Raw genomic sequence first — 26,884 nt, 5'->3', positions numbered from 1 at the left:
TGAGAGGCTGTCGTGTTGCCTGGAATTATTTGGGGCTTGGGTCACTAAACACAACCTCCAATCTTAGTGCTGAATAGTGAAACACCATGCATGATTTCTCCATGATGTGTCGATTTATTTATTAGTCACTTGACAGTAACTAATTCAGTATTAAGTATAACTAAGAGGCAGCATTATCCCTACATGCATCTCCTAAAGTGGCAGTGGACCAAAATGGTGTGCAGCTATTAGGAGTAAATAGATAGACTCCCTTAAGTGATGCATTAGGTGGCAGTCAGCTTTCACTATAATGGGCCAGGTTATTTTCCGCAAATGTGTTTTCTGCCAATACTGTAAGTGTGCATTCACCCATGATATGGTTTAGCTGAAGGCGTCTTGACAGACAAAGAGCCATGGCAATTACAGAAGTGTGATAGAATGCAGATGGGTGTCTGGGTGGTTTGGGTGGTGCTTTGAGCTTCCTTATATGTGTTTGCCGTGCGTGTATCCATCAGGGAAATGCAAAAAGAAGGAGGGCTTAAGTGGAACGAAGGGAAAAGAACAGTGCTCTGGAGAGAGAAAAGAGGGATTGCATGTCTGAGAGTGTGAGAGACAGAAATGTGAGAGGACAGTGCAAGGGGAGAGAGGTGGTACAATATGGGATGAAAAAAGCGCAAAACGTGAATGTGAAGACGACATAGCGAAAGAGGGAAAGAAAGCAGGAGGGAGAGAGTGATAGAGAGCGAGAGGGAAGCTGATGGAGATGAGGGATTAGGGAGAGTGGCAAAGCCATTGAGGGAAAAAGGATAAAACCCTCTGGATTCATTGTGTAGAAAGACAGGGAATCAAGGGGGAGGACAAAGAAGTAGAGGGAAACAGGGAGAAGGAAACAGTAGCTGGGGAAGGGGTCACTGGTGCTGCTAAAGAGAGAAAAACCACTAAGGAGGGTGAAGAGAGGAGCTGAGTGGAGAAAACGATCAGAAAGTAAGCAGGAAATAAGGTATCTGCAGAGATGGGAATAAGCAGGCAGAAACCCGAGAGACAGGTGCAGGAAGCAGAGGCACTGTAAGAACAGAACAGAGAGGAGTGCTGTGGAATGGGAGACAACAAAGTGAGTGATCAGGATGAGTCGATTGAAGTCGAGCCAGTGTGTCGAGGTGGGAATGAAACAAAGCAAGGTAGACAAAAAAAAAGGGAGAACAGAGGGATGAAAACAGCAAACAAAATGGAGAACAGGGGCCTGAATGATGATTGGAGAGGAAAAACTGCAGGGTATGAGATTTTGACAGGAGTATACTTGAAGCACAGAGATTGAATAGAGGGTCTAGATTAGTCCCTGCATGCAACAGTGGTCTCATTTATGGTACTTACCGGATTCAGCACCATCTTTCTCAATTTCTGTCTCTTTTTTTTCTTATTGCAAACTCTCCTGTGTCTCTCTGACTCAATTCAATGGGCTTTATTGGCATGAGTGTTTCCAAAACAATATTGCCAAAGCGTCATCATCACTCTGCCCATGTAACATTAACTTCTTATCAACTATACTCAGTTTTGTCATTTCAATTCCATTTCCGTCCTTTTCTCAACACTTCACCATTTCACCTCCTCCTGCCCCATTGTCTTGTCTCCTCTCATCCTAGGCTTTCTGTTTTCTCCTCTCATTTCCTCTGGCAATATGTGGTGGTTTTGTTCAGATGGGCAAGGCTTAAATGTAATGCTTGAGATGATAATACCACTCTGTTCCTGTTCCCTTTTTTTGTATTTTTATCATCCCCTCTAACACCCTCCTCATCCTCTTTTTCTCTGCCTCTGCCTCACCCATTCTTTCTTTTTATGTTGTTCTCATTGTTTGATACAGCCATGCGGACACCTGCACGCCAGAGGCATGTTAAAAAAAACGCTGGAGATTGAGAGAGCCAAGGGATAGGGAGAAAAAGAGAGCAAGACACAGCAAGAGATACAGTGAACAACAGAAAGAGATTTGTGTGGTGTGTTTCACCTTTGGTCCTTCTCTTAAGCAGCTTTGTGTGGTGTTGTGAATGTGCAGAAATCAAGGGCAAGTTTGCCTGCAGGACAAATGTGAGTACAGATCTGTGGTGTATGCAAGCTGCTGAGCTGTTAGAACTGCAGGATATGGTAGAGATGCATATAGAGGACACACTAATTATTTTCACATTCAACAGAAAAGTTTTACCTCGGACAGTGTCCAAAATATCCATCCTTTTGTTGATTTAGTACAAAACAAGCTGTTTTTGTGAACTTTGACTTAACTTAATTATCCACTTGAATCCATTTTCATCTGTACCGTTAACTGGTCAACAACTGTCATGTGTGCCGTTGAACAAAACAGGAAATGTAAAAAAATAAATAAAAGAGGTAAAAAGTAAAATTTTTGCTTGTTCAAGACATGATAATTGAATGAATTCATAAGTTCATTGATGCTGTATTGAGCAGTTTATAGAGTTTGCAGTTTGATGCCCAGTCAATGCACATAAAAGCATTGGTGTTCATGTGGCTGATGTGCATAAAAACTTTGACAGTCCTAAAACCTCTGGTAAGTTATATTCTACACCAGTGGTCTCCAACCCTGCTCCTGGAGAGCTACTGCCCTGCATGTTTTAGGTATCTCCTCACTCTAACTCGTTATCAAGCAGCTGAGGCTCGTCAAAGGGCTTGATAACGAGTTGATTATTAGAATCAGGTGTGTTAGAGTGAGGAGATACCTAAAACATGCAGGGCAGTAGCTCTCCAGGAGCAGGGTTGGAGACCACTGTTCTACACAATAACCTTTTGTGATGTGTTAATTTTAACTGTCAGTTACAGTGCAGATAAACACATCTTGATGCATTCAGTATTGTATCTTTAATTTGATTATTCAACATAACATCACAGTTGAAGAGTGTGCATGTCAGTTTTATTGTTTTTGCTTCATATTTTAGCTTTAAATTTGTGCAGCTGTGGCAAGACATCGATTACATATAATAGATGTGTATGACTGTGTCTGCCTATGTATATGCTGTTGTTTGTATGTGTACTTTAAGTCTGTGATTGAAATTATTGGGGCATTTTGATTGTGCATTTGAGATATTTATACACCAGAATTTGGTCAATAATCTATTTTGTTCTCATTAGACGGAGTAACAGGGCTGCAGCAGTGCATTTCAGAACTATTCTTTGCAGTGTAAATACTGAACCAAAATGACTTGCAACTGGCTATTGGAATACAGTGAAATGTCTACCCTCAGTGAGAAATTACAAACCAGCCTCTTTGCCAACAAGAAATGCAGATGAAGTGTATGAAGAACCCACTCTATAACCATCCTCTTCTTCAACTTGCAAGATTCGTAAATGTGGAAAAAATAACTACCTGTCAAGTGTTTAAGTAAGATAAAACACTGTACACAGTGTAGCTCCATAGTTCTTTACAGAGTAAACTACCATCATCATGTTTATCTGCCATTCAGGGTTTGCATTGGTGCATTGACTCTTACCTCCTGTAAAGGAACCTCACACAGGCTATGATGTGCTTTTATTTGCTCTTGTAATTGTGAAATTCTGCCAGCTATAGGTGATTTCCTTGTACACTATTAACAATAGATGTGAATGTTAAGACCAACTGGGTTTATTCCTTAGAGACAGCTTTCCAGTGATGTTTTATAGTTGCTAGCCTAGTTTCTCGAAGAAAGCATCTTCTTGCCCTGCCGGTCTACTGGGAAACCTTTCAGCAGTGTTGATATTCGTAGAAATATCATCTAAACTCAAGGCTGTGATTTTATTTGACTGGTTGTAAAAAAAAATAAAATAAAATAAAAACACAACTACCCCCAGTACACTAACTACAAAAAACACCTGGAGACTAAGAAGACAAGTAATTACTGTATGTATTTTAACGTTAGTATGTATAGTTGGCATGCAGGTGAGACACACTTCTTATTGTGGTTATGCTCTTTGTGCTTATAATTGTGTCTGTGCAAGTTGAGTAAGCTACATCATCACCTGCCCTGACGTGTTATTGCAATATTCCCTCTCGCTACGGATGATGCATAGCTGTAAACTGCATTATTAATTAGATTGGTAAAAACCTTGACTCACTTGTACTTGATGTGTGTGGTCTGTCTCATCTGTGGTTGCATGGGTGAGAATATGTGCTTGCATGCCTGAGCCTGGTGATGATGGATGGGATCATCAATAAACGTGCATATTTTCAAAAGCATTAATTACACACACACAATGAAAGTGTGTGTGTGTGTGTGTGTGTGTGTGTGTGTGTGTGTGTGTGTGTGTGTGTGTGTGTGTGTGTGTGTGTGTGTGTGTGTGTGTGTGTGTGAGAATGCGAGGACAGGGATCAATTACGTTGGAAATAATGCAGCTGTGTGTGTTAACCTGTACTACGGCTGGCTGGGATTGATTTGGAGGAACCCATTAATGTGGCTGTCTAAACCATTAAAAGAAGCCCCTGCTGGGAATAAGGCGTACACAGGATAAACAGGCATAAAGCAACTGAATTGTTTCATACGAAGTGAGAAGCAAAGACATGAGGGAAGAAGAAGCAAAGCAAACAGTCATTGAGGTTTTAGTGATCAAACAAAAGAAAGAATGCTGTTGATAAAGATGGGGGTTGGTGTATGAAAGTGGAAGGGAAGTAATGAGTTAAACATACCCAACTAGTAAGCTGCATAGCATGGGTATAGTAAAAAAAAAAAAAAAAAGCCTGTCCCGCTAAAAAGGTTAAACACATACTGAGCCCCTCTGCTTCAATTCAACCAATAAGCCACAGGCCTCCAGTGCATAAATACTGTATAGTACATGCATAATTGATTTCAGAAACATTGATCCTAATTGGCTGTTGTGTTAAAGCCTTTCCCTCGAGTGACAAGAGCAGTTTCTTTTATTTTCTTCTTGTTACTGAAGCTGTGATGTTGTAAATAGCCAGGAGGTGAGGTGAGGAAATGCGGAGAATGATGTTTACCACATCTGCGCAATTTATCGAACATCGCTGCAACAGTCTTTTTGGGGCTTCAAGAAGACGCCTTGCTGCTATTTCCAGCTGTGTGCGTCACTTGATGTGCAAGGAGATGCAAATGGGAGAGAAAGTGGAAGAGAGAGAAGGCAAAGACTTGGATGCAATTATAGCGAGGGAGTATGCAAAAGACCACACAGAGATGGTGACATAATTAGTATAGCTTCTGGTGAGGCAAACTAAGATTTATGCTGGGATGTGTTTCAGCACAGCTCCGTATTGTTTGTTCAGACTGTACAGTGTGCATGACCAGTGCTCTTCACTGATTAACAGCTCCACTCTGCCTTTCCATACCTAAAAGGTCATGACTTTAAGGAGTTATCTCAGAAGACGCTCGGGGACCAGCCCTTATCTCTGACCTCCATGTACCAGCCTCCCCTCAGGCACTGATTCCCAATCTATCGATGTTTTCTTGACCCTAACTGTCCCACTCAAAGTAAATATGTACAAGCTGCCCAACTGACCATCATACTGCGTCTAGTGCGTCTTATCAGTCAGACAGAGGCCATTGATTCTACTGTTGCTGAAGAAAGATATGAGCAGGAGCCACAGACGTTCAGCAATGGGCTGTGTTGTTCTGTTGTTTGACTTTGATAAAAGACGCAGGGGCTCCTTACACTTCCACCAGCCTGACCAGGCCCATTGTTGAAGGAGAGAGGATTAAATGGTACAATGGGCATCAGGGGTCTTGCTCTATTTCTTAACAAGGAGAAGAGTAGGGTCGAACTAAAGTCAATGAAGAATTGGAATTGTATGTGAGCAATGATATTTTCAGTGTTTGTGTATGTTTGTGTCTTTGTGTGTCTGCATGGCTGCAAAAGGCATGCGTGCTCTTTGTAGACAACCTTTCTGGTGTGTGCGTGTCTGCATAGCCATTACTGTATGTGTATACACACGATGTGTATGTACAGATGTGTGTCTATGTGGGTTTTATCCCACTTGATCTGAAGCCAGATCCTGGCCTGACTCCCCTGCACCTCACTCCTCGCTGAGCTCAGGCTTATCGTAGCATGGCCTACCAGGATAAAGTGGATCTGTGATGTGGGGGCGGGGAGCCGTTGCTCACTGTACCTTTAACAGATAAGCCTTGAGCAGGCAGTCTGTGCTGGCCTTTGGCCTTGAGCAGCATTCACTTGCCTTTTTGCATACTTACAGACACATACAGAAACAAACATGCATACTGTATACAGTGTACAATATTGCATAAATATTATATGTTGCAATATGTCAAAGTTAAAAAATATCTGATTTATGCAGTATATTTAAGTCTTCAGTGATACACATGGTGAAATTGTATATACAATCAATTTCCACAGTAGCTAAAACTAGACAAGGCAAGTTTATTATTATTCTTCATACACAAGGGCAATTCAAGGGGCTTTACATAATGCATTAAAACTAATTTAAAAGATTAGACCACCTTATAAGAAATACAAAAAGTTAATAACAGAGACGCAAATGTAGGATAGATAAGGGCATGATGGTTAATGAGGAGTACTTAAGGTTCATTTTAGTTCAGAGCAGTACATAAAAGTTTTTAACCTTGATTGAAAGATGGTCAAAGTCGGAGTGAGTCTGACATACTCTAGACGTTTTTTCCATCCCTGTAATGCACAGGTCCTAAGCCATTGAGAGATTTATAGACTAGCAGCAGAGCTTCAAACTGGGCTGAAACTGAGATTTTTTTTTTTAAGTGAGAAAAGACCATTTCTGAAATTTTAAGTTGCTGGAAATGAAAGCACAGATTTGTTTCTCTAAGTCCTGTCTGGACATCAGTCCTCTCATTCATATATTTGATCGAATGCAGACTTTATTGTTTTTATATGGCTGTTAAAGTTTAATTTAAATCCAAGATTACATCAAATTTTTGACTTTGTTTTTGTTTTTCAGGGACAGAGTCATGAGTCATTTAGCTGGGGAAAAAAATCACTGATTTGTTCAATGCCCTTGCAGAGAGAATCTATGGGACTGTAGTTGTTTGGTGACATGACATGGTAAATTTGAGTGTCATTTGCATAATTATGATGGTTGATGTGACTGTTTTTTTTTTAAACTAATAGAAGTATGCAAATGTTAAATTAAAGACATAAAAAACTAACAAATTAAATCCAGGTCTAAAATAACTACAATTATTTAACAAGTGGATATTTTCAATGCTATAATTAGGAAACAGGTCTCCACAGTCTTTGATTAATCCTGCTTTTGTAACTATGATCTCTGTTCTAAGAACAAAATCAAATGCTGGAACAATACTGGAACTTTACAGCTTCTCAGTAGATAAGGTCTCCAGGAGGAATGTCTTGTGTGCTCGTGCATGTTCTTGTGTGTCTTTGTGAGAGTATGCATGGCTTTCATGAGAGCTCCCTGTGTCACAATTAAACTTGAGTATTGCTGCATTTACTTATGGCACTATAAAAATCCCACATAACAATTCAGTTTTCTTCAGTTTAATGTAACTTATAACACAATTCCTTGTGTATTTTTGGAAAGGCAACATTGAGTGCTCTGCTTTCGACATATCCTGAAACGTTTTTGTATTAATTTATAAATGGATTTTAACTCCCAGTTCAAAGTATTGCAACTTTCTACACAAACACAAAATAGATATCACAGAATGCTCACAAATTTATTTTTTTGCAGAAACAAGCACACTGTGTGAATGCAGACAACAAAAATACAGGCAAAGCACCTTTTGTGTGTCATAATTTCAGCCCTGACACAAAAAGCTGCACCACAGACACCAGTTTTAATCTAATCTATAGACCTGCAGCCACCACAGCGCTTTGGGACAAAAGCAGCAGGTGAGCCTGTGAGTGACAGCCCAAGAATCACTGATGACTTAAGTGCCACTTATGTGATCAATAAAACTGACATCTACATTGGCAACTTTAACACTCCACCTAAAACAAGCATAAATTAAAGCCGCAAGCGGCGATGGCGGGCCCTCGCTCACCCATGCCACCGCGGGGCCTGAGGCATGGCGGGGCTGTGGCGTGAAGCAGAAAGTGAGAAAAAACCTGGAAGGAGGCCAAAAATGCAATGTTTGGTTCATCCAGTAGGGGGCAGTCACAGGTAGTTACACATATGGTCTGGTGTGGTCTGGTGTGTTCAGGGCGGCCACTCATCAGTCATGTGAAGTTTGGAGTGAATTGGACAAAGCATGAAGGAGTTATGAGCAGTTAATGGTTCATCCACCAGGGGGCAGTCACCAAATGTGGTGTGGTGCGTTCAGGGGCGGCCCCTCATCACTCATGTGAAGTTTGGAGTGAATTGGACAAAGCATGAGGGAGTTATGAGCAGTTAATGGTTCATCCACCAGGGGGCAGTCAGCACATGTGGTGTGGTGCGTTCAGGGGCGGCCCCTCATCACTCATGTGAAGTTTGGAGTGAATCGGACAAAGCAAGAGGGAGTTATGAGCATTTGATGGTTCATCCACCAGGGGGAAGTAATGGGATGCGTGCAGGTGTGTTCAGGGTCAGCCCCTCATCACACATGTGAAGTTTCGTGGAAATGGGACAAAGCATGAGGGAGTTATGAGCAGTTGATGGTTCATCCACCAGGGGCAGTAATGGGATGCATGCAGGTGCGTTCAGGGTCAGTCCCTCATCACACATGTGAAGTTTCGTGGAAATCGGACAATGTTGATGCAAAAAATGGCACTTCCTGTTTCCACTAGGGGGCGACATGAGCGACACCCCTATCAGATGGAAGAGGTCTCCACCCTGGACCTGTGTATCAATTTTCATGATGATACGTGTTCAATAAAGCCATCAAAAAGCCAAACGTATTTTCATGGTGAGGAATTGATGGTAGCCACGCCCCCACAGGGACGCCATTACTCGTAGCTTCACAGTGTTCATAATGTAGCTTCACCAACTGGTTCTGCATGTTTTAGAAGTGGAATGAAGTTGATGGGGTCAACTATGTATTTTTCATGAATTTAAGTTCACTTCCTGTTACCACCGGGGGGCGCTATGAGTGACGTGGGAAGTTAATATATCGGGACGTTCAGGGCGGAGCCATCATCATGTCCAGCAAGTTTGAAGCTGATTGGATGAAGTATGTGGGCGTGAGAGCCACTCGTATGTACATGGCGAGCACGCCAAAGTTAGTTGAGCCCTGGCAGACACGCCCTTTGACCTACGGATGCGCAGAGCACAACTTAAGCTCAGCTAAGTCTGGAGATGTTGCGTACCTAATTTGAACTTGATCGGGCGAACGCTGTTGGAGGAGTAAATTTTAGGCGGGAAAAATCAAAACCAAAATGGCCGACTTCCTGTTGGGTTGAGGTCATGAGGTCAAGAGGCTTTTTTGCATATGTGGGTATAATACATATGTGTACCGAATTTTGTGAGCATAGGACAAAGTTAGCAAAATTCCCTATGGTCATTTTTGGCATTCTGCGTCGATCATGTGCGACCACCCAAAAATATCGAATTTCGGATGAGGCCGGTAGTCCGTGCAAAAGTATAAGCATTTTCGCATTTGGGAAAGGGGCGAAATTGGGGCACGAAATGTCGGAAGAATAATAATAATAATAATAATAATAATAATAATAATAATAAACATTACAATTTCAATAGGGCTTTCGCCAGGCGACTTGCAGTCGCTGCTCGGGCCCTAATAAACATTACAATTTCAATAGGGCTTTCGCCAGGCGACTTGCAGTCGCCGCTCGGGCCCTAATAACCATGTCTGATCGCTGCAGTGTGTGGATCAGGGGATAGATCTCTTTTTCTTATAACTACAGGCATTTACACAAATATATTACAGTATACAGTGCCAACTATGGTATAGTATGTACCTTTACAGCACTATTTATAGGCCTCAACTGCACGCCACTCATAACTGCTGAATATATTTGTAAGCATAAACAGTTTTTAGAATGATTTCCATTCCTAGCTAAACAATATTTTTAAAAACTCTTCATTTTTAGTGTATTCAAGGGCACCAGTACACCTGAAATGTGACAGTGAGCAGTTTATGTTTTAATGTAAGAACATTCACACATTTTTCATGCCCTCCCAACAACACGGTTTCAAGTTCCAAATGTTGGAAGTTCCATGAATACATCTCCATCGCATTACACATTCAAAACCATCAATATGATGCTTGTCACAATCTGGAAAAAGGTGCAGACCTAATTGTTAATTCAGGACAGGAACACATTTTTCAGGTTTAACAAAAAAGAAAAGCTTTTAGTTCAAGGAGTTAATATACCTCTGAATACTCTGAAGAACAACAAAGTTTTGACAGTTATGCTTTAATTAGTATTAAGCATAATACAATATATGAGAGACATAAGAATGAAGAAATAAGAATATACATCACAGATGACATGGCAGTAGTGCCCAGTCCTCACTGCTCTACTATTCAGTTATTAGAAGACTAGTCCTGTTACAGACACGCTGCTGCTTTTGTAAGACTCCTAGTAATTGAGTTTAGCTTTAAATAGTCTTTCTCTTATATTTTTATAATCATTTTTTTCAAAAATCTGTGACTAAGCACATTAAATTAGAGGCTAGTTGTAATGGATATAAACAGTGGTGCTTTACTTCAATTTCAGGTGTTTTATGGTTAATGTTTCAGATGCATCCACACATACTCTCTCCTTCCCTGTAAGCTACATATGTGATATATTATGTGAAAGCAAGGTATTTAAATTCAGTACTGTGCTTACATAAGTCAGTTCTCACTGCTTTTAACATGTGATGGCATACTTAATGGTGTTAAATCATTCTCATGACAGGAATATGTTTCTGCAAAGAATAAAAAAAATACATTCATTTTATGAAATATTCACTCTGTGTTTTCACATTTGAAGCGTATCTGTGAATGTCAGCCAGAGCTGTTCATCAACATTCAACCTCTACTAGTGCTACTTGTGTTTTGTATGAAACTTTTTTATGTTAAGTTACCAAAACCAATTTTCCCTGAACAGTCAATCATCCCATATCAGCCTCCTGTCACTGAGGCTGTCAGATGTGCCTATGACTTCTCTGTGACTCCTGCATGTCATCCTCCCTGCTGTTTTGTCAATCTAGCTGTGGGCTATGATTTATTATAGTCTCCCATCCCTCCTGAGGAGGCTGGTCTAAGCCTGCAGATTCTGTCTCTGCACATGTACACAGGCCAGAGTAGGACTTTTTATCTCCAGAGAGCTCTATCAGTCATCTCCATCACATCTAGGCTCTAGGCATTATCTCTGTGTGCACATGCGCCTGGTGCATTTAAGATCTGTTTGTGTCCACTCTCAGGCTCGCCTCCACCCCTTCCTAACTCACCTTTTGGCCCCCAAAGAATAGTTGCCATAGTGACCATGCCTGTCAGGTTTGGTGGGATGGGCTTATAGTCAAAGCCTCTCAATGATCCTGACCAACCACTCACTCTCCCCATTCTTTTCCATCCTTTTCTTTCAGGAAAAAATAGCCCACCCTGCTCAACCTTGTTTCTCAAATGTAAGGTTTTTTTTTTTTAAACTCCCACTTCTAACACAACATGTTATGAATAGAGCAATGAGTGATGTGTCCTTGTGACTTGTTCATAGCCCGTCTCTTCACCAACATCTAAAGCCTTTTATTCAGGAAAATATATTTCAGTCTTTGCCTACTGTGCCATAGCAGCAGAGACGTGCAGAGGATGTTAGAGGATCAAGGGCCTAAATTCATAAAATTTAATTTTTGCCAATGATTAAATAACCAATGACTGAGGTTTGTTCAAACACTGCTACATGTTAATTAATGATACATGCAAAAAATGAAGTGTATTTCAGTAAAATCTCCTCACATGTAAACTAGCCCTCTGACTGGCTCATACTGCTGACAAAGATGCACTTCCTCTGGCTGCATTGCTTCCTCCCTCGCCTCCATATTCCTCTCCATTGAAGGCATAATTGCTTCAGTAATAACAGGCAGTAAGAAGATGCTGATATTGTATGGCTAAGATACTATTACCATGTACCAACAAATTAGTTAATTATAACTCATATATCATATCATAATACTGAGTCTTGGAAGACATCATGGATTTAAGCCGCAATTCTTTACAGCAACACATAAGGTTTAGATAAGGTGTATTAGACACTGGTGTATTAACGATTTCAACAGTTAACATTCCTTCATCCCTTCTCACCCTCCCTCCAAAAATACTGAAAAAAGTGCTTGAACTAAATTATTTACCAAATATATGACATTTAGTAGACAGTTAACGTACAACATTCATGTAAATGTAGCTGCATTCACTGTCCTTATACATATATTCACCTGTCCACTATCGTTCACTGTTAATATGGACCAATAACGATGTATGTGTATCAGCTAGCTATATTGTACCCACATAGTGATGACATACTGAAATTAAAAACCTAACTATGGTCATTATCAGCATTATCATCATCATTATAGTAAAGCAGTAGCTGTTGTTTGCATTGTCAGATCAGTCTGATATGTTATTTGAAGTACTCAGTACTCAACTACAGCATAATTTAATCAGCTTTAGTACTTTCTTAACCCCAACCTTGCTCTTTATTGTTTTACAGTCATCATCTAACCATTTTCACATACTATAGCTGCTCCTTAAATGTACCAGTCACTTGTCTTCTTTGACCTTCCATTCAACTCTCTGCCATGTCATTCCCATCTGTCCCTCCAGTCTCCTCTTCTTCCTCCTCCTCCTCCTTCTCCTCCTTCTCTTTGGATGTTCTGCAGATGTGAAAGTCATCCATTAACTGTAAACCCCCCCCCCCCGTCCTCTGGCCGCCCACTGTAAGCTGTGACGGAGTGTTATGCTGTGACGGGGGTGAGGTTTGGGGGTCTGATAGTGGCAAGCAATGGAGCGGACAAGTTATTACAGGACAGGCAAATAGAGGTCCGATGAAGCATGAAAACCTCCCTTCCCCAAAGCGCTCTACACACGCGCACACACACACACATACACACACACACACACACACACATGTACAGACAGACAGAAGGACAGGACACCAAGACAGACAAAAACACATGCAAACACAATACAAATATACAGTCACTTTTACTGCTCTCTTCAAGGAAACCATAAAGACGCTTAGAATTTCTTAAAGAGAAAGTATATCAATATTATATTGATATCGTAATTGATATGAGACTAGATATCGGATATTGATTTTGGGTTTTGGATTTTGTGAAAGCACCTATATTCATCCCTATAATATTGTCGCAATATCAATATCAAGGTATTTGTTCAAAAAATATTGTGATATTTCGCTTTGTCCTTTCTCCCTCACACAAACACACACACACACACACACACACACACAGCCTTCCCCGTTAATTCCTTCTTTCTCTTCGCATGCTAACAAGAACAGACATATAGTACATGACAGGGCACAGCAACAGGAACAGGGTGACAGCATAGGATATGAATATTAATACAGGGATGCCGAAGGGATCTGGAACAGTCCTGTGGCAGAGCATGCTTTGCTTCCCAGCGTGGCTTGGCAGCGCAGCTTTCAGTCAATCTTTCATGTCTCACCAGGGGGAGGTTTGTTGGCAGCAAGGATTTATAAACACAATAACACATAACAGCAGACAAGGTTGAAACTAAAGTAAAGGCATACCTGGGAACATTTAGGTTTAAAAATACATGGAGGCGAGGGAAGACTGCGTAGACAGCAGCCATGCACGGTGGTGACAGATAGGTTGAAATTGTATGCTGTATGTGTAGATTATGTTGTATAGACAATCTGGCGGCTTGAGTAACATCAGAGGTATATACAAAACGTATGGATCTCTGTGTATGAAGATTATTTATAATAAAAATTGTGGGCTGTGGAAAAATTATCAGAGTTTCCCGGGAGTAACAACAAAACAGGAGCACAGCAGGAGAGAGGGTGAAATACAGGAGAAACCATGTTGGCAGGTCTGGTAAAGGGTACAAGCCCTGAATTGCTCAAGAGAATGTAAAGGAGGTAAAAATATCTATGAAAAGAGGTCTTTGGTAGTCGAGTGGTTAAAGTGCATGCCACGTAAAGGCAGTGTCCCCTGGTCCTATGCTGCAGGTCATTCCCCTCTGTGTCTCCCCGTTTCCTGTCGGCCTCTCTGCAAGCTACTGTACTTACAAATAAAGGCAAAAAAACTCCAAAAAAAATATATGAAAGTGCTAAATTTACAACCAGACATGTATTGTGATATGCAACCATTGGTTCCATGAAAACAGTTGCACAAAAAGGCTTTGGCCATGAGTATAAGTCAGAGCGATGAATTTCATTTACTGCAGATACTGTGCATTGTGTTATGCAGCCACCTAATGAAAAATCCAATGTCCTCAGTGAGAGGACCTGTATAGTGCTTGGTCTAACATACAGAAAGAACATCCAAGTGTTTCCAGGTCTCTGCTTGATAAAATATATCTCACTGGAGCACAGGTTATAAGCAGGGATGCTCATATCAAAAGCCATTTATCAGTGTTGCCTGAGCAGACATGTTTCATCTGTAAGATACAGCAGACAAACAAACACCATATATCTCGAGTGCAATAGTGAAAACAGGAGCTGGGAGGAGGGGGGACATGGATCCCATTTATGCGTGGAATTAAAGTTTGATCTGTATCTGGATGTCTTATCTATATAAAGAAAATTGTATGTTAATGGAAGGTGCTGATGCACACGAACACTATCAGCATGTGATTGAATCAAACAGACCACCTCTGGAGTTGATCTTGCTTGCAGAGTGATGGGATTGCATGAGACGGTGTAAAATTACTGTCGGCTCTGCTACCAGCCAAGATAATCTACCAAAAAAGGACAATTCTGATCTCCAAAGTCAACAAGAAAACACTGAAACATTTGCAGCTGCTGCAAAACCAACTTGTTGTTTTCAGAAAAAAAGAAAAAGTATACGCTGTACAATAACATCACCTGCCATGTTTTTGCTGAGGAACCCTCTACCTCTCCACCTGCTCACGTACTTTGAGCGTGTGTAACAAATGTAAGCAAATCCCTGTGCAGGAATAATGCAGATAACAGGAAAGCAATAGAATCACAAGTAGTAAATGCAGTGGATTGTGTTATATTCCAGATGCAGACTTAAGTTTAATAGCAGGTGTAAATTGGGTCAGAAAGACAGTAAAAGTGGGATAGTTTGAGTTTTATAATCCTTTTTAGCAAAGTTTATAGCGACCGTAGCCACAGCAGTCACTTTTAAGAGTTTGTTTTTCACCCTGTAGATTCCACTCTGCTAGTTGTGGAGTCTGAAGAGAGTAAAAGCACGAGTGCACCAAACAGCCCACAAGTTGCTGTTTGTACCTTCCCCTCCCCATTTTTTTCAGATTTCTCCACCATGTGGCATGGGTTTAGTTAGCTCACTCTGGACCAGGATGAAAGGATTTCTGGGATTTTGTTTGTATAGATGTTTTCAACTCCTGCGAGTTTCTGAAAGCAGCCTGTGTGTGGGTGCGTGCGTGCGTACGTTTGATCTGTATTTCTGATGAACTTCAGGTATGCTCATGAACGTATGTGCCTGCATGCATTGTGTGTGTGGGACTGTATGTTAATTGTTCATGTGTATATCTGTTTGTGGGTATGTTTGAAGCCAGATGGTGCCCCCTCCCCAGCACACCCCTCAACCCAGTGCATGCATGCAGTGTGTGTGTGTGTGTGTGTTTTCATGTGGCTAGATAAACATGTGAACTTTCTGCCCCCTAGTGGTTCTCCTCTCCTCTCCTCTCCTCTCCTCTCCTATCCTTTCTTCTCCTCTCTTTATGGTCCCTTCACTCATACCAGACTTAATCTGTTGAGCCACGAGCTGGCCGAACCTGTCACTGGTTATGCGCCTCATTTTATTACTCAGTCGTTGTGGGTGTAACTGTGGCAACAGAGCTGCCAAATGATCCAGCAGCCCCACACCTGTAATTAGCGTCAGACAAAGTGACTCTGTAATGAGGGAAAGCACTGCTGTGACCAACCTCTATCAGCTGAGGACAGCCGTACCCAACACGTAGCAGCAAACCCTGGAATGCTGGAGCCAGCTGATGATTACTTTCCCCCCCCCCCACTTTGGGCTCTTTTTAAAGATGGCACTTTGTGAATGTGAAATGAGTCTTCAGTGTGTAGGGAAAGTACAGCACATCTGTGCAGCCCCTATCTTTCCCCTCAGGAATGAGCCAGAGGGAGTGGGAATATCTCCATTCCCTTTATTCAGTGGAGTTTTAGGTGTGGCAATTAAGATATGTGGAGTCTTTTATTTGCCCGATTTCTTTTCATTTTATTTCACTCATTCATCCTCTGATGAGCGTACTCTGACAGTTCTTAGTTAGCACATTCAGTGGCAAGTAGCGAATCAGGATAAAGGAACAAGCTTCATTTAAAAAAAGCAAAACAACAAACAGCTTGTATCTCAGCAACTCAACGGCATGTCCACAGCTGAACTGCAGTGTAGTTTTATTAAAAACGGACAAAGGAGGGCTTCAGAGCTTGTTTTAATCACTGCATGCTCAACAGCCTATTGTTCATTAACATTGGCCCTCACTTTGCTTCAGTAGCTGTATACAGTTTTCTGTTTGTGGATGTTTATCTATGCACCAGTATTCTGTCTTATCTTGCTGTAGCATCTCTCTGTGGATTTCTGTTTTCATTTAATGTCCGCTAAGAAGTATTTATGTGCAAGCTTCCTCACATATTGCTCTTGGTCTGTGCCACAATGTAGATCTTATTGTTGATAAAATGGTATTTTCCAAATAAGAATCTAAAGGAACACAGGTTTACATACTTCTGTACTTGAATACAATGATTTTGATTATGTCATGTAGACAGTGTGGTGATTTGAGATTTTATTGATTTTCAAAAAGACACTACTTAAAATGTGTAGCTCTTCTCAGTTTGAAGACATTTTAGTGGCATGACTCTATAGATGGCAATGCCAGTCTGTGACTCCACCACTTTGATCCAGACTAAAATATCTATTATTCATATCGATATCTATAACAACTTTAGGGCAGTCTTGTACACACACACACACATTCATGGTCCCCAGAGGATGAATCCTACTGACTTTGGAGGACCTCTGTCTTCTGCTCTAGTACCACCAGCAGGTCAAAGATTTCACTTATCGTGAAAAATATCTCCTCATCTATATTGTGTACAGACATTCATGGTTCCCAGATGATGGATCCTTATGATTTTAGTAATGCTGTCAATTTTCCTCTAGTGACACCATGAGGTTGGCATGTTTGTTTTTTAGTGAAACTATTGGTTGGCATGAAATTTGGTACAGACATTCATGTCCCCCTCAGGATGAGTTGTAATCAGTTTGGTGGCGCCATCATCTGGTCTGCAAAAATACTGACATCCCATCAGTCTCAGCTCTACTTAGTAGATACTGCTGATTAACAAAGTAAATATTATACTTGCAGAATATTAGCCTTGTCAACATGATCATAGCATTAGCATTTAGGTCAAAGCGCCACTCTACCTAAGTACGGCCTCACAGAGAGGTCCCTTTGATTTTGCTGTTAAAGAATTGTAACCAGCAATATGGACATTGCAGTACATTTTACAATTAACTTGTAAATGTTATGTGGTGGACAAACTATGGCTACTACTTTATCTCAAATACATCTATATCTTTTGCATTTCTTTAAAACATGGACATACTGATGATATTAGTTCATTTGCAAGTTTTACTTTGTATGACCTTACTCCATTTAGCCTACATCGCGGATAACCCCAGTATTGTTTTTAGTTCCTTTTATTTCTCTCAGTAAAATAGAAGAAAAGAGAAAAAACTGTCAAATACAATGAGGATTGTTAGCTAGTTTTTGAAAGGATGGCATAAAGATGTAGACAAAAGCAGAACAAAAAGGGAACCAGGCAAAAATAGTGTGTTTCTGATACTGAAGGCAAACAACAGGGGATCTGTTTGACTCTGCCTGTTGTAATTTAAGGCTAGTTGGAGCAGCATGGGTGGAGAATTCTCTTAGTCTATAGCAGATGAGATGTGCGCCCACGATACTTCAAAAGACACTATGCTTATGTCCTTCCCCTCTCCCTGTGGAAACATCCACATCTGTTCCTGTCTCTGTCCTCTTTCAACTCCTCTCCTCTGTCCACTGTTGTGCTGTCTATGACCTCTCTATGTCCCTATAATTCTCTCCTCTCATGCAGGGCCCGTGGTAATAAGATTGATGCAGGCAGGAGATAATGAAATGCAAAAAGAGAGAGAGGAGAGAGAGAGAGAGTGGTACAATAGTATAGACAGAAAAGCCAGTGAACGAGGGAACAGAGTGGGATTGTGTAAAGGGAAAGAAAAATTAAGCGGAGAAAGGCTGAAAGAGGAATTTGATGTTGTTTTTTTGCTGTTGATAAGCATTTCATTGAGTGAATAATCTAGCATGAGTGCAGTTGTATATCATAAAGGCATGGTACATGTCATCTCTATGAGAGTAAATTACCAACAAGAGGGGAGCAGAGCAGAATAGAGGGTGGAGAGTAGAGGAATGAGCTCTGGAAAGCACAAAGCTGAGAGAAGGGGAGAGGGAGGCATTAGAGGAGAAACAAAGGGGGAAACAAAAGGCACCAGGAGTGGCAGGGGAGATGAGGGGAGAGTATAAGATGGAGAGATGTGGAGAGAAGGCACTCTGATGTTATTAAAGTGGCAGAGTTGAAAGGCTGCACCTTACATTCTCCATCTCCCCTCAAGCCTTCACATATAGAAGGTTTATTAGTTTATGAATACAGTATAGGCAACCTGTAAAGGGTGCAATGTTGTCGGGCAAGGTTATTAAAGTGCAGACACAAAATATTTATCCCTTCAAGAGTATGCAACTGAAATATTTTTTGAATGTCAAACAGGAAATGAAACGTATGAAATTGAGCTTGTAGGAAGGCTACTGTCACTTAACTCTGCCCTCTCTGAGGTCAACAGTGTCTGAGCAGCTCGTACACAAATGTACTCGAGCCTTTCATGTCAAGTTTGACAAGAAAGGAAAGCCTCTGGTGAACTTTGATGTCCAACTTTGATCATGACAGTTCCATCAAATAAAATTGGGTACAAAGTGTAACACAGTCAGAGCTGCTAGGAGGATCAGGCATGTTTCAGTCCTTATGGTGTGAGCGCACCAATCACAAGAGATTTGGGTGATGAAAGCCAGTATAGTGTCCCATAAGTTTGTTAATGTGTATCTATTGTAAAATATATATGATGCACAGTATGACATATGTTCAATTATCACTGGCTTTAATCTTGAAGAAGGCAATATGTGCACAAATATGAATCCATATGATTTTATGTTATGAGTGTGCAGCCGCCCCCCCTTTTTTCTTTGATTTACATTAAACATTAGCTTTATTCTGACTGTACTGCTTTGCAAGATGACAATACAACAAAATTACAATGGCACTCCCTCATATTAAAACAATATTAAAACAAAAAAAAGGTCAAAATGATCATAAAGTACAATATAATATATAATACAGAATTACCATACAAAAAAGTGCTCCAGGTGCTGTTAGACTGCAAATAAACAATGAACAGTTAGCAGCATACAGTTTAACCACAAATGAACAAGTATGGCGTGTGAGCATATTGCACAGAAGGGAGTTCAGTCAGCGGCCAACAACATCTGTGCCTGGCTCAGCTATCCAGGTCTTTGATGTGTGAATCCATTCTACACAGAAATGAAATTTACAGGTAGAAGCTAACAATAACCATCCCGAGTACTGCTATTAAAGGGCATGTCTACAAATATATCAGGTGATTTCATGTAGAGGCACTAGTATCTGATTAGGACTCCTCTCTTTTACATCTGAATTACCTGTGTTACTGTGAGACCCCCTCACTTATCTTTGCCTGGGATGATCACACCTTTCTTTGTGCCATAACTACATCTAAGAGCACGAAATGGGCTGAAACACAAAATGCGGAGCTCCATCACACACACAGTGGGGGGGGGTGGGGGGGGGGGGGGCAAACCTCTCTCTCCCCTGACTGAAAAATAGGTGGCTTCAGTTCTTTCTCTTTCTCTCTTTTCATCTCCTGTGTGATTTGAAAAGGCCTCCATCGCTAATGTACCAAATAGGCTTCCATTGTTAATGTTACAGCATTATGATTTCCTTTTGTATGTGTTTCTCTCTGCTCCCAGAGGACTGCACTGAAACCTGATAGGCAGTTTAGGGTGGCAGTGGTGGGATCTCTTTATTTGGGCTTTTGTTACTAGGTAATTATGGAAATAATTATTCTTTGTTTTGGCCTTTCTCTGCTGAGAGTTCAGTCCATAATTAATTGGTAGCGTGAAGGACTGGCCAATTTTAAATCACAAGGGAGGGGTCGAGAGGTCTTGTTTTATTGGCTGGTGCATGGTTGGGGCAGCGGGTGGGTGGAGCATCTGAATTAGATTAGATTTAATTAAGGCATGGGGCCCCTGACTTCACACTGGTACATTAATAGGCTGTATGCCAGAATGGTTGTTGTTGAGAATTCAGCAGTATGTTAGCACACACACACACACACACACACATACACACACACACACACACACACACACACACACACACACACACACACACACTACTAAAGACTCCCCTAGGCCTTCAAGGTCAGGTAGACAGAGGAAACATGCAGCATGGTGCCGGAAGAACAAAATGAAAAAACCCTGTAATGATAGCGCTCTGGTTTGTCCACACAATTGCTCTCAGAGACACCAAGCTTTGGCTGTCTCTAACCTTTTTTCTTAAAGAGATACTTTGATATTTTGAGGAAAACACTTATATAGTTTCCTTCCCAAGAGCCAGGCTATATAGCTAGAGCTATTTCCTGTCTTTATGCTAAGCTAAGCTAAGCTAAGCTAAAAGGCCGCTGGCTGTAGGCTTAGATTTAGTGCATGTCAGAAAGATATCAGGTTTCTCACCCAATTCTTGGCAAGAAAGTGAATAAGTGTATTTTCAATATTGTCCAACTATTCCTTAAAGTACACATTGTGACATCTATCAGTGCATGATTTGAATTCCACTTCATAAAAATAGAATTCAGACAGAGAGAGGGTTTCCTTTCATGGACATTTTAGTTGGTGATATTGACGTGAATTAGACCTTTAACCCAGTATAACAGTTCACACCAGTTAACTTTCTGTGGAGTTCTGCACATATGTTTCATTATCTGGGCCCCTGTTGCTCTAGCTTGTACATGTGGGGAAATCTCTAGTCCTGTACTAAACACAATATCCCCCAAGAGCCTGTAAGTCCACATAAGCCTGAAATACATCAAAAAGCTCCAAAAAGGCCTGCCTGCTGTGCAGTTTCAGGGGATCCAATATAATCCTTACAGATGGAAGCATTTTCGTACTATTGATTCAACCTCAAGATATATCATAATGGTCATTTCTTGGCAAAGATCTGAGCAATATCCTCAGCTGTCTGTATGATGGCTAAGGGGACAGAGATTTCATTCCTTTTGAGTTCATATTAGGCATTAATTCACAAAAACCTCGAACACAGAACATAGAAAGTCTTCCAATGGGTGTTTTGAACTCTTTATGAGGCACACAGAGGTTTGATGTTTACAGCCCCCTGAGGCATTAGTGTAATTTGATCTGAAACAGCAACTGTAAAATACTTTTATGTAGCTCATTCCTCATTAGCGAAACCTTGCTGTGGCTCCATAATAAATAGGATCCCTTCCACTTGCTCTCCCTCACTGTTTCTGCTTACCGGCAGACAGTACTGTCTGTCGGTAAGTGGCCGAAACACCATATACATGAGCCTCACCCCGAATGCCTGATTGAAATTCTCACACTGTAATAATAGTCAGCGGAAATGTTTAAGTGCTATTCCCTCATCCTATCTGGAATAATAAGCTGCCTTGCTCTCTGCCATTACAGTAGTCCCTCTCCTCATTTGAGACAGGGGGTTGACTGCTCTGCGTTTCTCACTGCTGGCCATGGCTCTCATCAAAAAAGTTGAGTTCCTTGAACTCCTAAGTAGTGTGCAGACAGCCTCTTCCACACAACATGGTAATCTGTGACAGCCGCTGGTGTTCCTCTGCCTTCTCTCATCTACAATGCCAAGCAACTTGAGTCGTTTTTTATCTAAAAATGCTGTAAGCTGTTTTTGGCCTCACAAAGAATTATTTAGCCTCTCTGTGCTTTCCCTGTCTTCATAATGAAGAGTTAGGGGTCCCTGCTTTTGAACTAGGGCCTCGAAAGTAGCCTCTGTACTGTACATGATGCTCCATTTGTTCTCCTTGTCTCTGGGAAGTCTTAGCTCTGCAAGTCACTGCTATTATGTACTGCTCTCATCTCCAACAGAGGCTGCCTCTGTTCAACCAGATATAATACATTTCAAAATGAACCTGAAAACAATTTACTACTTGATATTCATGCCCGTCTTCCTCACTCTCTTTCATTCCCCTGGCTCTGCAACTCCAGAGCTTACCCTCCTGTTTCGTCAACCTCCTATTCCCTTATCCATGCTTAAATTGTTCCCCTCCTCTTCCTCTACATCCTTCCTTCCCTCATCCTCCTCTGTGTGTCCCTCACCACCTCTTATTTCCCATTTTGCCCATCCTCCTACATCTTTATTACTTTGTCCCTCCTCAGTTAACTCTTCATGTGTTTTTTCTTCTTTCTTCACAGAAGCTCCTGGGCAGGACTTTGTGACACTGGACTATCGTCTGCGGTACTACCCGAGCATCACTTATGCTGTCATTGGCAGTGCCGTCATCTTCGTCTTGGTGGTGGCATTGCTGGCCTTGGTGCTCCATCACCAGAGGAAGCGGAGCGTTCTGCTGCCCAGAGGCGTAAGAGGAAGCCTGCATCACCACCATCACCACCAGCCCCTGCTGCTGTCCCGTTTGGTCATCTTGGACCGGGGCCACGTCCATCCCGGAGGTCCAGGTATCTCCCCCAGTTCCCCCACCACAGCCGCCCAGTACAGCTCAACTCCTCAGGCGCTGCAGCTGCTGTCTGGGGCCCTGTATCCCTCCGGACTCTCCATGGACTCACCTCCATCATACTCACAAGCTGTTCTGGATGTCAGGTGAAAGGACTAATGATTCTAACAGCTACATAGAAATGTGTACTCTTGTGTGTGTAGCCATAAAGTTGGAATTCAGCTGTAGGTAATGATTAAACCAAAATATGCAGAATAGAATTAAGAAGAAATAGTGATACTCAAAGTCTCTCCAGCAAAGTATAATCTGTAGAATTATAACACAAAGTAATAAAACTGAAATTTAATTTACTCAATTTTGTTTCATATTGTCACTTTTAATATACACATATCTGAACTCACAGGATCTTATCTGAAATATCAGTCAGTGTCTCTCTTAGTACTTCTCATTTTATTGGTAATGCACAACTGATTAATCCTATAATGCCATGAAGTCATTTCTTATAAAACACAAAAAAGAAAAATGAGAAGTTAGTTCAAATTACTTAATAAAATGCACAATGATACTAATATATGTAGAGAATGATTGTCCAATTTGTTAATTCTCACCAACTTCTTTTTAGAGCTGTGCTATTTTGTCAGAGACAAGAGAGCAACTAAACCAAGTCAAAAATATTCACTGAACAGTACTTTTGGCATAGCTCATGATCCTGATATCATATTCTTCCTCTGTCTGTTTCTGTCTGTCTCTCTCCTTCCCTAGCCGGCCTCCCTGGTTTGATCTCCCTCCTCCTCCTTACCTCCCAGATGGGGACCTTCCTTCAGAGGGCGAGCTGCCTCAGTACGAGGCCACACAAGATCCTTTGAGCCAGCCCACACCCAGAACTGTGGCTTCGGGCACGCAGCCGAGTTCGAACTCCAGAGAGGAGTCGGAGCAGCTGTAGGGGTTCTCTTGAAGACTGTTGATATATAGAACTGAGAGACTGAAGGACCAGGCTGCAGGGCCGCTTGAGGCCAGGACAGTCCACAGCATTGACCTGCTGAGGAGAATCAGCGGGGACGAAGAGGCTGCTTTGGCTTACTGAAGCACTGGACTGAGACTAGCTCATCCTGCTAGACTGATCTTGTATGCTGGCTCCACCTGCTGGAGTCATGGCTGCACTACATCTTCTTCCATTAATAGTTCATTTCAATTAAATTATGTTCCTCTTGAGGGAATACTGTGTATGATTCTGAACTTCAAAGAAATAGGAGTTAAACTGTCACATCATATATGATAAAATCGACAAAGTGCAGTCTGTGCTGTGTGTTACTCTGTGGCAGCGCTGGGAGAGCTTTTGTTGTATTTCTCACTGTCCTTTACATTTCACATCTACAACATTTTCCATAGTGGGGTTCATGAGAGATTTTTATTGTGTTCAAATTGTAAAATACTAGTAAAATACTAGGCAAAATCTGTGTTCTTTAAAATGACTGCTACATTTGAAGACTCGCTGTATTTAGAGAATGTTAGGCTTATTCTTATTGAAGTTGATATACTTTTAACAATAATTCAGTTGTGTATACTGTAGTGTTGTGGAAGAGTGAAACATATTTGGTTGTGATATACAAGAGCAGCTCAATCAGAGGTACAAAGATTTAAATCTGTTTTTTCAATGCTGATGTGGAAATGAACTTATTATATGGCTAGAGAAAATTAACATGTTCCAACATTTTAGTGGTACCTCAAACTAAATCCATACTAGTGTTTCCACCAAATTGTTCAGAGAAGTTTAAGATATATTTCTAAAAACTCAGTAGATGTTTTTGTGCTTTTTCTCACAACTTTTTTCACAGTATTTCTTGATCGTCCCTAATTCCAGATAATAAATGTGAAGAGGACCATTGCGATTTAATGAAATAATGCTGAGCAGAAATTATATAAAATGATGATAAGTATACATCTATATATCTTTACCATGTGATCTTCAAAAATCATTCCTCTAAGCAAAAGAACCTCCTCTGTTGGCAAAGATAAAATTGTTTTACTACATTTCTCTCTGAAGACCAATAATGTTTTTATGTCAAGACTAAAAAAGTTAACAGAAAGGATTTTGTTGAGGCCTTATTTTGTGCAAGATTGGTCCCTTGTGCCTTTGTATGTGTTACGTTTCTGGGCCCAAATAGCCTATTTAAAGCCTCTGAAAAAAGTAGCCTGATCTGGGATGTAGTAATAAGGTCACATGACTACATACATTTGAGAATATCTTAAATCCGATTGGTCAAGTTATGCTTGAGATTTTAAATGTAAATATCTTGTGTGTCATTCAGAAAAAACAGCCTTGGTAGTATTAATGACTGATGAAATCCATATCTGAAGGGTCTGTGTTCATTTGACCTTTAACATGGTTCATCACTGTAAATAGAAAATAGGCAAAGTAAAGACATTTATTTAAAAGTAGAACATTTTCATTTAGTTTAAAGCAAGTTTAAAGAAAGAGATGAATGAAGCTGTGCTTACTTTTCTATTAGAGCCAGTGATGATAATGCAGGCACAAGAAAAACAATCAAACCAAAGATAATCATTATTAACCTTCTTTCCAAGGATATTACCCTCTAAAGGAATGATTATGTGTCACAACTATTTGTACATTTATTATATTCCCCATTTTTTTTAAAGATGTATTGAGTAAAACAGATTTCATGTTGCTGTAAAACTGGAAAGCCTTTCTCAGGATGAAATTTATACCAGTCGCTCTTTTCTGTTGTTCATGTTTTTGTTTTGATTTTAGAAATGTTTAAGTTCCATTTTTTTCTGATTTGTTCTCATATGGTTAACGATTTACACATTTGTGACGACATGATCTCTTTGTCCTCTGTATTCTGTCTGTACATTGAAAGTAATATAAAATTCTGACTCAGATCTTGTGTTTATTGTGAGTTTTTCTGGAGATGAAATATAACATCTTGTCAACAACTTATTATATCGTTAAATTGTGTTTATTGTAAAGTCTGGAGCTGTAATGCCAAGCTGTGCCCTAGACAAACAAACCTCAGATCACACATCTCCAAACAATAAACATTTAATAATAGGGATGCCATCTGAATCTGAACTGTGGGAGGAGAAGATGAAAACGTTCAGTAAGTAATCACTGTTAGAAACTTTCTGCTGGTGTAAATTGTCCTTCTCTGCATTCATGTTTACTTCAGTGGCAACTGAATAGAGCCCTGCAGTTCCAAATCTCCACCAATAGATGTCACTGTGTCACCATAATGGACAAGGCTCATTGCCAGATCGCTCAATTTATTAAACTGAAACATGTCCTGCCACATTTCTGCAATCTTTCATGTCAAATGTAGGAGCAGAGTAGCTATTGTTGTGTTTTCATGTAAAAATGTTTCATTCAAGCTCTTATCTGCTAAAATCTTGCATTCATGGCAACTATCTACATCTGCTATGACAGCTAGTTCAACGAATACATGAATGAATATTATCTCACCAGTGGCCCCCTATTTTAATTGTAATGCCCCCCCAAAAAAGCCTGCATCTCATCTGGCCCCTCCCATCCCAATATCCGCATTGCATTATGATACATCAGATAACACTTGACACCATCTCTGAACAGCACACACCCATTCCTTCCCATCACTCTACCTGCTCCTCGCTTCCTATAGTCCTCTTTTATCTTCCTATTTTCACTCCCACCACCCCTCCTCCTCTCTCAGTGTCCTCTCTCATCGCCCCACTCTCCTTTACCTCATCTTAAACTCTGATGCTGGAGGCCCATGTTTGCTTAGCCCGAGCCCTTAACTACACAGACTTTAATTAAAAGCCTGCACGCTTCTATGTCTGTCTGTCCCTGACTTTCTCGCTCTTTCTCTGCACAGCAGCTGGTGAATTGGCAGGAGGGAATTTATATATATATACATAATGTGAAATAGTGTGTCCAGTGGATCAGACGATGATGTCCATTCAGTTATAGTACACAGGATATGATGCCAAGAACAGTAATGATGACAATAAGGGGAAAGGGTACATCATGGCGAT

General features: G+C 40.8%; 1 protein-coding gene across 1 annotated transcript in view; it reads left to right on the top strand.

Moving 5' to 3' along the window:
* Positions 1 to 25,759, top strand: part of ldlrad3 (low density lipoprotein receptor class A domain containing 3) — an 84,450-nt gene extending 58,691 nt beyond the window's left edge. The window contains exons 5-6 of the mRNA XM_062421376.1: positions 22,602 to 23,004; positions 23,621 to 25,759. Coding sequence (XP_062277360.1) covers positions 22,602 to 23,004; positions 23,621 to 23,801 — 584 coding nt within the window. The 3' untranslated portion in view covers positions 23,802 to 25,759. The remainder of the gene's footprint in view (positions 1 to 22,601; positions 23,005 to 23,620) is intronic.
* The last annotated feature ends 1,125 nt before the right edge of the window (positions 25,760 to 26,884 follow it).

Source organism: Scomber scombrus, chromosome 6 (genome assembly GCF_963691925.1).
Source record: "Scomber scombrus chromosome 6, fScoSco1.1, whole genome shotgun sequence".
Lineage (NCBI taxonomy): Eukaryota > Metazoa > Chordata > Actinopteri > Scombriformes > Scombridae > Scomber > Scomber scombrus.
This window is presented reverse-complemented; position numbering and strand designations above follow the sequence as displayed.